Raw genomic sequence first — 13,647 nt, forward strand, 5'->3', positions numbered from 1 at the left:
ATAATGGGACCCTTGCTGTTCCTTAAGGCCAACCCCCAGGACCAGGTGAGACAGGGCCTTAGGAACGTAGCCCATGGGGGAGCCCCGACAATCCGTTTCATCCCATTTCATTCCCTGCTCAGTGGATCTTAAAGCCCAGGTTTCGTAAATGATTTAACATCTGTCGCCTTCTCCTTCCAGAACAGCTCGAAGCTTTGAAAAGCATGATGGAAGCCGGCGAGTCCGCGGCTCCAGCTAGCATCTTAGAGGACGATAACGAAGAGGAGATAGAAAGCGGTAGGTTGTTTTCATTTACGTGGCACAGACATACTTTCTAAAATAGAAAAATGAATTTGTCTCCATAGACCCTTTTACATAATGTGATGTTTTAACTCTTAATAGTCAGGTGTGTGTATTCATGTACCAGACTTAATATTTTGGTTTTGTTTTTTTTTGGGTTTTTTTGTACTTTTCCAAATAGCATTACTTTCAGTTTTCCTGGGCACTAGATTGTAGTGACTTAGTCCTCTCCCTTCCCATTGTGCATTCAGCTGTCCAGCAGAAATTCACAGCCAGACTCGAAGCACTTGCTGTAGGAGGCAGGGCTAGGAGCACAGAGCTTATTTTGCAGTCCCTTCCTGTAAACCAACACATGAACTAGTTAATGAGATAGTAGTAAGGCAAGTTGAAAGGAGAGAACGTGAGTCAAGACTCTCAAGTAAATGATTGGTTCATATGCACGCTCAAAATGAACTGGAATCTCAAAGAAGCTTTAAAATTCTAATTCATTCAAATAACCAGCTCCCCAGATCTGTACAAGCAGATAATTTTAACAAAGGCAGCCTTGTTGAAAATATTTTAATATTTGCTATTAGTTTTTGTTTTACTTTGGCCCTATAGGCACAACCATAATGTTTGTTTTTGAACAGGTCTTTTGAGAGGTTTGGAATGTTTTTAGAAAGTTACTTGTTCATTAAGCAGCATGAGAAATTATTAACAAAATAATTTGGAGTTGCACTGTGTGTGTTGGTTAGACAGTGCCTTGGATTTATAGAATTCTTTGGGCTAAGTAATTTAGAAATACATGTAAAAACTCTCCTTTGTTATATAAATATCTGAACTACAAGAGTAGATGTTAGGAAAGTTTGATATTATAGGTGAAAGCTTGAAAGCTGTGAGAATTAACTAATTCACAACCCTTTAGTAAAGACTTCTGTCTGTGGAACGGACTTCATAACATCGCAGGTGCAGACCATGGGTTCAACTTCCCTCCCGAGATAAGTCAGAAGACTCACTTTCATATGCTTCGTATGTCAGGGCAGGTCTAGAAGGCCTGAGATATCTGATATTATTGAATCAATGAATGTTAGGGTTATCTATTACTGTGTAACACATCTCCCCAACACTTAGAGGCATAAAACAACACTATTATCTTCTCCAGTTCCGTGGACCGTCTGGGTTCAGGTTGGTGTTCTCCCCGAGGTTTCTAATGCAGCTGCCAGCAGATGACATCTGAGGCTGGGGTCCTCTGAATGCTCATTTGGGCCAGGTGTCCAAGGTGGCTCACTCGTGTGGCTGGCAGTTGTTTCTGCTGGGAGCTCAGCTGGGCCTACTGACCCGAGCACCCCCATGTAGCCTCTCCATGTGGTTTGGCTTCTCATAGCATGGTGGCCATGTTTTGTTCCAAGAAGCAGAAAGGAGAAGCTGCTAAACTATTTAAGAGCTACGCCTGGAACTGGGACATCATCACTTCCTCTCTTTGTTATGTATCAAGTCAGATTTAGCACCCACCCAGGTCCCAGGAGTTAGGTGAGCGGCAAGGTCACACTGCAGAAGAAGAAATGGGAAGGCAGATGTTACTGCAGCTGTCTTTGGAAAATAGTGTGCCACGGTGCCTACTACATTATTTCACAGCTTTAACAAATAACAAACCTAAACAAGATTTAAGAACGAAATATTGAAAGAAATATATTCAAAACTTCAGTAAAATACTTCTAAAATTTGAGAAGTTGAATCTTAGGTAAAAACAGTTTCTTAAGTTATGCTTCATAGGTGGTAATCAAAACCATGAAGACATCACTAGATACTATAATCCAATAAAACAAACTGCAGAATAATGGAGTAAATTAACAGGAAAGAAAATAACAACAACTACCATTGTTATACCGACGTTTTGTGCATGATCCCACAGCTGGTAAGCAGCAGACTAAGATTCAATCCTAGAATTGCCTTAACTCCTTTTGTGTTTACAAGCCTGCCCTTCTAATGTACAGGACTATGAAGAAAACACAAATGTGCAACATGGCTGTTAAAACATTTTTAAAGGAGAAAGAATGTAACGGATGAAAATCAAAGATGTGAGAATTTCTGAGCACACATATTAATCTAAAATGAGGGTCAGTGTGATCCCACTTATCATCCTTCAGGGTACTTTCCCAGCTTCTATGAATAGGTTAATTTTTCTTTCAGATACAAAAATATGCCTCTAGTGTATCCCATGTTACTTCAAAACATGCTTGAGATTTTGTTTAAATTTTGACAGAAATACTCATGAGGGATAGTATACATGTAGGAAAGTAGCTGAGAAGATAGAATGGTCTACTTGAAGTTCTCTTTAAGGGTTTTGAGTTTTCTGCCATACCAGTTACATATTTGGTTCTTAGGTTCCCTCAGTAATGCTTAGTTATGGTTCTGGTCTATCAGTTGGCTGTAATTACTCTGACATCACAGTATGCTCCTACTATATATAAATGACTACAGTCTCTAATTTGAACACTTTGACACAGCAGGCAAGAGGAAACCAAGCGTAGTTCAAGAGGGCAGGCTGCCTGGAGCTTGTAGGAACTAGAAACGGCCTAGTCGATCCAAGCGTGTGCGCATTCATTAGCCGGATTTAGATTCAGAAGGACATGTGACTCCCAGGACTGTGAGACAAGCAGTGAGGAATGTCAGAATTGTATGTGTGCCTGTACATATTTGCACACTCCGGAGATGATAAGGATGCCCTGGCTGGTGTGGGTCAGTGGTTAGAGCATCAGACCAAAGGGTTGTGGGTTTGATTCCTGGTCTAGGGCACACACTTGGATTGCAGGTTATATCTCTGGCCCCCGGGGAAGGCCCCTGTGGTAGGTAACCAATCAGAGTGTCTCTCTCACATCAATGTTTCTCTCTCTTCCCCTCCCTCCCTTTCACTCTCTAAAAACATCAATGGAAAAAATATCCTTTGGTAACAACAACAGCAACAAAGAGAGATGATAACATTCATATATATAACTATTTTAAAGTGGTTATACCAGTTGTATGGAACATACCCCTGAATTCAAGTAGTTTACATCTGGCTGGGCAGGTTAGACTACAGATACATGAGATGGAAATTTGTTAGTGATGGTGGGAAGTTTCAGCATCTTCGTTCTGGCCTGTGGCCATGGAAACCCAGGGCACATTCAGAGCACTGTTCTAAGAATCTGGAGGAATCTAGTCCGTATCTTACTGTGACCTCACAAGTCAAATCATATCTCAAATCTGTTTCCCCACCTGTAAAATGAGGACGCCAGACTAGATTAAGCCCTCCTGTGGCTCCTCGAATTCTTTTTTACCTACCCAAAGCCTATATGACCTACTGGGTTTTTTGTTTGTTTGTTTGTTTTGTTTTTAATCATCCACCTCGAGACTATCCCCTCATCAGAATATCAGTCCAGAAGAGGCAGGTGTCTGTCTCTCACCTCACCTTCCTCCCATGCCTAAAGTAGCACCTTGCTGTAATCAGTCTCTCAAATTCCGAATCCAATATAACATCAGTTGAAAGACACCACTGTTTTATTTTGCCTAAGAAAGAAAACTGCTTCTAGTTGATTTTCGAATACCATCAGTTGAAGGGTGCATTGCAGTGTCCGTTATATGAAACTGTGGGCTGGGGGATGTGTCTTAGAATCAGTGAAATCATTTTATGTTTACTCCTGCTCTTGCCTTTTCCTTTGCACATTTTAAACATGATTTTGAAAAAGATTTCTAATGTTTATGGCTCTACTCACCTCCCTTGTGAGTCTGTACGCAGACATTGTTTCTCTCTTTTTTCCCCTCACCTGAGGACATTTTTACATTGATCTTCAGATAGAGTGGAAGGGAGAGAGGGGAAAAAGAGAGAGAGAGAGAAACATCAATGTGGGAGAGAAACATCGAGTGGTTGCCACCCACACAACCCCAGCCAGGGCTAGGGACATGCCCTTAGCGGGATCCAAACCCGTGACTCTCTGGTCCACAGGCCGACGCTCTAACTGCTGAGCCAAACTGGCCAGGGCATTTCCCTCTTTTTCTACAATATGGGTCCCTCAAGGGCAAAATTAGTTTTCAGGCAGATTCTTTACCAGAAATCCTGGGAATCCAGATCTCACTTCAGTACGTGGCTTGTTTTCTAATGAGTAACCCTTTCTTCACCAATGGACGTGGGTGGATATCAGAGTTCCTGTCACCTTCCTGGGCCAACGGGCCAAGTGCTTCTGTGCCTCCTCTAATAGCCATGACCAGGCTCCTGTGGTCCCACTTTATTTAGTGCCCACTTCTAGCCCCGCCCTTAGCGTGAGCCTGAGAAATGACGGCAGAGCCTTCTAACCCTAAGTCAGCTTTGACACAGCTTCCAGGAGCAGCACAGTCCTTCCAAGCTCTTCGTTTTTTTCTGTCACATAATAACTTGTGGACATTTTAGTCTCCTTTTCAAAAGTATCATGTATTTTCCTTTTCTTGTATTTTCTTCTCGTTTTCTCTAGATCTCACGGAAGATCAAAATATATGTTTTGTGAGTTACAGGTATTCCTGAGGTGTTGAGACTAATTTTTAGGGTTAGTGTGCTGGGATGGAAATAATCATTCACTGAAGAAAAATGTATTAAGCATCAAACATGTCAAATGCCATGCTAGATGCAAGAGAGAGAATAAATAACAAGATATAATCCTTGAGAAGAGTTTAGTGAGAGTTTTATTTGGAAAAAAAAAAAAAAGTTTGCATTTTTCAGTGTTCCTGTTTTCTTTTAGCGTCCTTCTCCTTCTCCTCTAAAAGCTCATGTTCACCTAAGATGATGGAGAAGTTCTGACTGCTTGGTGGTAATTTGGCTTCATGGGTTTTTCTTTTGTCTTTCACACAGTTGACCAGGAAGAAGAAGCTCACCCCGAGTACAAATTTGGAAGTGAACTTTCCGCTGATGACTTGGGTCACAAGGAAGCTATTGCAAATAGTGTCAAGAAGGCCAGTGTCTCGGGTCCCCTTTATCTCATGATTCTCAAGAAGCAGCTGTTAGTTGTTAAACGATAGAAATGGAACTACCACAGGAGACTAGCCTGTAACTCCTCTTCTACATTGGCTGACCAGTTTAAGATCTGAATTTAAGACAGTAGGAAAGACAGTAAATGACTCTTTAGTCGTCCCCATTGTTGACCCCTACTCATTTGGCCAGTGTCCCTTAAATATTATCATTTATTGCATTATTCTAAGTCTGTGATTTTCAACCTTTTTCATCTCATGGCACACGCAAACTAATTACTAAAATTCTGAGGCACACCAAAAACATTATATTGTTGCTGATCTGAAAAAAAAAAAAAAAGATATAATCTTGATTCATTCATACCTGACGGCTATTGTTGGGTTGGCTGTTGTAATTTTTCTTTTTTAACTTGACAGTCTAAGGAAAAAAAAATGTCAGTGCACCTGACTAAATAGTCAGGTATTGCATGTTTTAAAAATTCTCGTGGCACACTGGTGGGAAATCGCTGTTCCAGTTGAATAGGGAGACGACAGCAGCATCCTAGTACAAAGGTTAGCTTGGTGAAATCATCAGGAAAAGGACCCCTGCTCATCACAAGCAAGCCCTCGTTACAAAACCAGCCCTACTAGTTAGAGAGCTCATCTCCCTGCTAATATACAGTAAGCATAAAGATGTTCCCATCTGTCCAACCACTCAGCCAAGAAAAAGTAGGTACTGTGCACATATTATGTGCCAGGCACAGGCTAGGCCATAACAACCCGGAAGGGTCAAAGCACACTTGATTTCTGCCCTCGTGGAGCTTATAGTCTGACGGGAGTTTATAGGAAGGGCGTGGGAAACAAACAACAGTCAGTGACATGATTACAACCTGTGGTAAGTGCTGGTATGAAACTAAAGGGAGCCGAGCGCCAAGATGGAGGATAATGTCGTGGAGGGCATAAGGAAACCGGAACCCAAAGGGTAAAGAAGAACCAGACACGCACAGACATGGAAAAACAACTTTATTTGCAGAGGGACCGCAGTGGTAAGAACAAAGACAGTGTAAACAGTGAACGGAGTGAGGGGTAGAGAGAAACCGGATGAGATTGCGCAAACAGGTGAGAACCAGGCGATGCGGGATTTGGGAGGCTGCTATGAGAAACTCAGATGTTCGTTTAAGAGAAAGATGAAGCCAATGAAAATATGTAAAGAAGAGGCCAATGTCGCCTGGAAGGGTTTTTTAAAAAATCACTGTGGTTACCTTCCGGAGAGGAGTTTCGAAGGAAGCAGGAGCACACGGGAAGGGCAGGTCGGCTGGGCTGTCACCCTAGGCCAGACCCTGAGGGTTTAACTGACAGCAGAACACAGGCTCGAGTGGGTTCAGGATCTACTGAGGACGCAAAAATGATTCAACTTGCTGATGGATTGAACGTGGGGAAATGAGGGAGAGACAGGGATGCAAAATGACTCTCTAGGGTTTGTGTTTGAGGACCTGGGTATACCTCGGGGAAGCCTGGAAGAGACAGAATTCAGGAGTTTCAAGTAAGACAGGCTGTTTGAGGCCTGTGAGGTACTTAAGGTGCCTCCTAGGTGTTTGCGTAGCATTGACCTCTGACTCTGGGTGTGTTTCCTAACTGTGTAACCTTGGTAAGGCCTTTAGCCCCTCAGTGCCTTGCTTCCTTCATCTGCATAATGAAGATAATAAATGGTTCATTACGAAGAGTGGATGGGTTTAGTATATGTAAGGAACTTAGAATGGTGCTGGCACATTGTAACTCATAAAGATGCTGCCATATGACCATCTTCACCATTGTCATTATCAGCATCACTAGCAAAAGCATCTCCTGTCTCTGGAACTAGAAGAGAGGTTGGACTAGAGAGATACATTGGGAAGTTAGAAGATATTATTTGACACCATGTAAATAATTGAGATGATCCGTGGGAAGAGGCAGAAAAGAAGGTCCAGGTGGAGCCCTATTGACAGGCAAACTCACGGGAGAGGAACCAGTGCAAAGAGCAAGGTATATAGCTAGAGAAGTGGTAGGGAAACCAGACAACCAGACCAGTGGAGCCCAGAGAACGGCGTGAAGAGAAAGACGGAGTGGTGGTTCTTGTTCCCCAGCTCTGTGGAGATATAGTGGACATAATGCAGGGTGGGGCAAAAGTAGGCTTACCATTGTTTGTACAGAAAATAATACAATAATTAATAAATAATAATGCAAGAATAAACTCTGTGTCATGTACTCACAAGTGTAAACACACCTGTGCCCCACTTTGTGTAAGTTAAGATGTACAGTGTGATGATTTGATACTCAAATATATTGTGAAATGATTACCACAGTGAGGTCAGTTAGCACATCCGTCACCTCACATAATTGCTATTTTGTGTGTGTGGTGAGAACGTTTAAGATCTGCTCCCTCGGCACCTTTCAGATACATATTACAGTCCTGTTAACCATCGTCACTGCTGCACATTCGACCCTTGGAACTTATCCTCTCATCACTGGGTTTTTAGCCTTGGACCAGCAAACAGCTCCCCAGACCCCAAGCACCTGGCAAAGTGGTTGCTTGTTTTTGACGCTGTTGAGCGATTAAGAAGGCTCGAGAGTGTCCATTGGGCTGGTTACATTGGTGACCTGGAAATGTTGGCGACCCCAAGTTTCTATGGGGTGGTAGGGGCCACTGGAGAAGAGAGATATGAATGAGTAGAGACTGTAGTTTTGCTATAAAGAGGAATAAGAAATGGGCTGGTGGTTAATGGTAGCGTGAGTCAAGGAAGGGTTATTTTTAAGATGACTGAACCTGGAGTGTTTGCAGTCTGTTGAAAAGGGTGCAGGCAGAGAGGGGGAGACTCAGTCTTGCAGGAAAGAGGGGCTAACTGCCTGTGGGATCAGGGTGATGGTGATGGGAAGGTGTGGTCTTTGGAGCAAGGATACTTAATTACTGAAGACAGTGGATGGAGGTGCAGGTAGTTGATAGATACATTTGGTTGCAAGAAAATGAGAGAGTGTCTGATGAGCAAAGCCAAAGGAATACCGCTATTACGCCCTATCTTTTCTGATAGGGAATTTTGACTACTTGCAGACTGTTGTATATCTACTAAGACTCAGTACTTACCTTTATACTGTTTTACAACATAAAGCCTTTATCATTCCTAGACATGAATGTTGAATTGCTGAAGGACGATTGTTCATGCTTGCTGCCCCTTACATATCAGGCAGGCGGCCACACTGACTGTTTCCCAAGCCCCAGTGACTAACTCACTAATGAAATTGCCATTAGGAAGGATCTAAATAGTTGAAAACTGTCAGCAAAGGAGGGAGAGTGCATTCACATGAGCTACTCTGGTCTGTAAAATACTATCTTTTGAGTATTTGCTTTTGGCCATGGCTGTATGTCATTAATAAATTCCCATCTTAACAAATAAATAGAATAAAATGTTTACCTATATTTAAGTATGCAAATATTTAAGGTGCAAATTTGGAATTTTGCCCATTAGAGGAGTAAACAAATTATTATTTTTTCTTTAATTTAGGTTTCTGATGATCTTGAACATGAAAACAACAAAAAGGTAAGAAAAGAATTTCATTGTGCATTTTGTTTTTGTTATGACACCTTATGTGGACCCTGAAAAAGGCAATGTTGAACATTGTGTACTAAGTGTTATTACTCTTTCTTCTCCTCTGCCCCATGGAATGTCAATCTTACTGTTTATGGGTATAATTACATTTGATGCATCTAATTTTAAGACTCTTTTAAATCTTCACCCAGGATATTATTTCATTTATCTTCAGATAGAGTGGGAGAGAGGGAGAGAGAAACATTGATGTGAGAGAGACACATTAACTGGTTGCCTCCTGCACGACCCCTACCAAGGCTGGGGACCAAACCGCAACCAAGGTACACACCCTTGACCAGAATCGAACCCGCAATTCTTTGGGTAATGGGCCGACTCTCCAACCACTGAGCCAAACCAGCCAAGGCAATTTTAAGAATCTTTAAAAGAAAGCATTAATGAAATGCTTAAATCCCAATTTTAAAAAATCCCAAAATTAGGACACGTAAAGAAAATGATTTCCTAAAAATAAATGTTTGGTGCAGTTAGGCATTTTCTTAGCTAGGATTAGAGATTTCATTCCTAGAACAGCAATACATGATCATCAACACACTGGATTTCAAAATACAAATGACCTAATAATTGGCCCGCAAATCCATATTGTAGTGAAATTGAAAGTCTCTCTTCATTCTGATTACACTGGCCTTCTGACAGATTGTTAATTTCACACTGTACACATTCCGGAAGTTTGACATTATTAGATATTGACTTTATTTTAAGGGAAGGTAAGTTCTATTTTTAGTTTCTTGTAACTTCTTCAGAGTTCCCCATGATATTAAAGTGGTCTTATTTAGTAAATGTATGTGGTTTATTACAGTAGTGAGACCAATGGCATCCACAGGCAGACATTTACCTTGTAATTTGATTTATACTTTTCAGAGCTGTAGAAAATACTGTCTTGCTCTCTCTGGGTTTCTCTCTTATTTGGAGTAAGACCCTGTCTTCTTACTGTGGAAATTTTAAATTTGGAATAATTATAGATAAGTCTGAACCCAGTCCTCTCCCAAGATGTTTGTGAAATTCTCTTCTACTAGAATTTCATAAGGTGTTGTGGTAAACAAAGGACAGGTTGGCCTTCGGTCACTGCTTTTTATGAACCAAGTAGCTGTGACTAAATTATTGTAATCCCCAAGGCCTCAGTCTTCTCATGTGGTCAATGGGCAGGACTCTAATTCTTACTACACAGGACTACTGACAGTAAGGACAGTGCATGCAGAGTTCAGCCCGGTGCCCAGCACAGGACGCTGGTGTTTCTTATTATCATGAAACACACAAGAATCAGACTGGCCTCTACCCTATTTGAGGGGTTGGGACATACAAAAAAAAAGATGAAAAAAACGACAATCTTATATTATTTCGTATCTCAGGCTTTTATTTGTGAAATCAGTTTGATGCTTTAGAATGTCAGATCATCAGATAAGACAAATGGTCTGACCCTTTCTTAGCTAATGAATTGATTCATGTGACTAAGCAGTTTATCTGTCTCTAACTGTCTATGCAGGAAATTTGGCTTTTCCAAGTTCTCAACAAAATGTTGCTCACTTTTGAAGGCATTCTTTTTGTTATTGGTTTTGTTCTGATTTACCAAGAAATAACCTAAAATAATTTGTTTTTTTCCTCTAGGAAAAATGATAAAATTTTAGTATTTCAATAGGACAATGTCCTATGGATTGGGTTATCAGATTATTTTAAGAAAACACTTAAAAAAAAATTCCGCAAACTACTGTGTATGTGGCTTAAATCCTAGAGCAGTGTTAACTAAATTCTCGCCCCCGGAGGATCCTGTATCATTATCACTTGGAAGCTAGTTAGAAATGCAAATTCCTGGGCCTCAACCTAGATTCATCTCATCAGAAACTCTGAGGGTGGGGCCCAGGAGTGTTGTGTTTTAAAAGCCCTCCAGGTGATTCTGATGAACACTCAAGTTCAAGAGTCACTGTTTTGATTTTGTGCCTCCATTTGTGAAAATAAGAATAATTAATCCCTGCTATGTATATTTCATAGCATTTCCATGAACCTCGATATAGTTTCTTGAATATTTTAAAGTCCTTTGAAAATCTAAAAAATGTCCTAAAAATGTAAGATATTCCTTTTGGATTATTTGGAGCTAAATAGACACTAACTTTTATGATCCTTTAGTGTAATTGAGCAAGGAAAGGGTCTTTATTTTCAATGTGTGTGTGTGTGTGTGTGTGTGAATTATCTTTAGTGAGGAAGTCTGGAGCGTACATCTGCGAGTCCTGCTGAAGTCACCAACATGTATGTTCCCTTCCCTGTGCTTGTAGGGCCTGGTCACTGTAGAAGATGAGCAGGCATGGATGGCATCTTATAAATATGTAGGTGCTACCACTAATATTCATCCATATTTGTCCACAATGATCAACTATGCACAGCCGGTCAAGTTTCAAGGTTTCCATGTGGCTGAAGGTAATGCCAAAGTTCAAACGCTGTTGCCTTCTTTGTCTGCTTTGCTGCTGTTATGCTGATGAGCTGTGATCCGACTTGTTGCCATTCCCCTCTCTGGGCCTGGAGACTGTTCCACCTCACCTATTTTGTTGTTTCACAGAGCACATGTTCTTGGCATGTGGTGGCATTTGTAATGTCATTCTCTACACCATCCACAAGGTGGCTCTGAGAGACTGGACTTGTTAACACTCAAAGAGGGTAGCCTCTTGCATTCAATATACTTCATAAGACCTCTTTTCATCAAAAGCTGGTCAAAAAATGTGTAAAGTGTTTTACAATTTCCCCTAATTATTTCTGGGCTAAAGAAGCCATCATCATCATCATTATACATATTTCAAGGGTGGCCAAGTGTGGCAACCATGTGCACATTATTTGCTTAATGATTCCAAATTTAATTTATCACAATGTTTTTAAAGCCAACTGTCTCCGTCCATAGGGCGTTAATGAAAGAAGGAGCTACTGATACAATAATGCATCATCTGCCTGCAAAGTCTCATGATTCGGGGGTGTAATTCTGTTCATTGCTTGTCTTTTTTCCTGGGACCATTTGATGGCAGGGTTTCTGAGCGTGTCTTTGCTTTTCTTTACAGAACGCAATATTCACTATAACATGTCTTCTTTCAACGAGTCAGTTGGCCTAGGCTACTTGAAGACACACGCGATTGAATTTGTGAAGTATCCTTATGGAATAAGTGGTTGGTGCACTTTGGGTTTGGCAGGAGTCTCTAAAATAGATAAATGGCTAATACATCCTTGTGACCGCAGAGCTAATAAAACAATACATGTAAAAGACCACAGAGACCGGGAAAAGCTGCCCAAATGTGAATTGTTTTCATAATCCACACAGCAAACCAGTTTTTCTCCACAGCATCATTTATAAATGTGAAATGTGCTCTCTTTTGTCTACTTGTTTGTCATTATTAGTCTAGACCTTGATTATTTCAGCTCTTTGTTGTTTATTTATTGCTTCTGGAATAAGCTTTTTTACCCTTTTTCCTTAATAAATTACATAGTTATAACAAACGGCAAATGAGTCGCATTTACCCCAAGGGAGGCCGAGTCGATTCCAGTAATTACATGCCTCAGATTTTCTGGAACGCTGGCTGCCAGATGGTTTCACTGAACTATCAAACCCCAGGTAGGAACTGATGTCCAGTGACCTCGAATTCCACGGGAACGCTCTGGCAGGGTGGTGCCAACAGTTGCCATCAGTTGGCTGTGGGCATTTTTTAAAGGAAGCAGACATATGGCAAAACAACGTGTTGGGTTCATGTAATGGTGAGAAATTAAAAACTCAAAACAGAGCAAAACAATGATAGAAGATAATATATTTTGATTTATATCAAATTTCCTTTTGTACATGCCATGATTGCTCTGCTAACCATTTTCCCCTATTCCAAATATTTCAGTTTTTTTTTTCTTTTGGATCAAATGTATCTTCATTTCCAAAAACAGAATTTGAGTATCTTTGTAATCACTGTGACTCATTTTTCCTTTGGAAAGTATCTTCCCACTGTTAACATTCAGCACATATTAAAGACACAGTGATATCTCACCCTAAAAGTACAGAATATTATGGGGTACACTCTGCTAAAATGGTGTGTAGGGAGTATATATGTTCCTAGAGGTATAATATATAACTTTATCCTCCAAAGTGACTCAAAGACAGGTTTCCAATATATGATTCCCCCTCCTCCACAGAAGGAAAGGAGCAAACTTTTATAAATGCAAAAAAATTTTTTTTCATGTTTTTTGAGGTTTGCATAAGAGCTGAGGATCACAATTTTAAGGCTAGAGATAGAAAAGTAATGGACTCTAGATTCTTATCTAAAACAGGTAACAAATACGCCACAAAACTATTCACTTTTTATGGTTAATTCCATAGCATGGTCTGTAATAATGGTAAAACAAAACAGTGCTTTCTTGTCGAGTTATTTGCTGCATGTTAGTACCTCCCATGTTTCCAAATTTGGGGGCATTTTTGTTCTCGAATCCCCTTGCCATTCTTTGAGAATTTCTCCCACCTTGTTCTCTGTGCTCTGCACTGATTGGAGGATCCTTTGACTTTCACACTTGGGGCATGAATGTGACCAGACTGTATTTCCCACTCATTGGTCGAATCTCCGCAGTGACCGAGAAATTGGAATCAAATCTCTGCACGCGCGCCCATCATTCCTTGCTATACTAAACTGTGACCAGGTGCCAGGACAATCCCAGAGTGTTTCCAGCAGAGACAAGATAATTTCACTTTCTTAGAATGATGTCACGTTGTATTCTCAGTTATCAGTGAGTCCCCTGCATGGATTCAGTGATCTGAAAGCAGTTTATTCAGTAGGTCAGCTTATGTTTCATT

The 13,647-nt window shown here is 40.8% G+C and overlaps 1 protein-coding gene across 1 annotated transcript in view; it reads left to right on the plus strand.

Moving 5' to 3' along the window:
• PLCB4 (phospholipase C beta 4) overlaps positions 1–13,647 on the plus strand; it is a 304,315-nt gene that overhangs the window by 228,498 nt on the left and 62,170 nt on the right. The window contains exons 18-23 of the mRNA XM_036245264.1: positions 181–276; positions 5,117–5,217; positions 8,748–8,783; positions 11,114–11,255; positions 11,885–11,969; positions 12,308–12,432. Coding sequence (XP_036101157.1) covers positions 181–276; positions 5,117–5,217; positions 8,748–8,783; positions 11,114–11,255; positions 11,885–11,969; positions 12,308–12,432 — 585 coding nt within the window. The remainder of the gene's footprint in view (positions 1–180; positions 277–5,116; positions 5,218–8,747; positions 8,784–11,113; positions 11,256–11,884; positions 11,970–12,307; positions 12,433–13,647) is intronic.

This window comes from Molossus molossus, unplaced genomic scaffold, assembly GCF_014108415.1.
Source record: "Molossus molossus isolate mMolMol1 unplaced genomic scaffold, mMolMol1.p scaffold_m16_p_6, whole genome shotgun sequence".
In the NCBI taxonomy this organism is placed as follows: domain Eukaryota; kingdom Metazoa; phylum Chordata; class Mammalia; order Chiroptera; family Molossidae; genus Molossus; species Molossus molossus.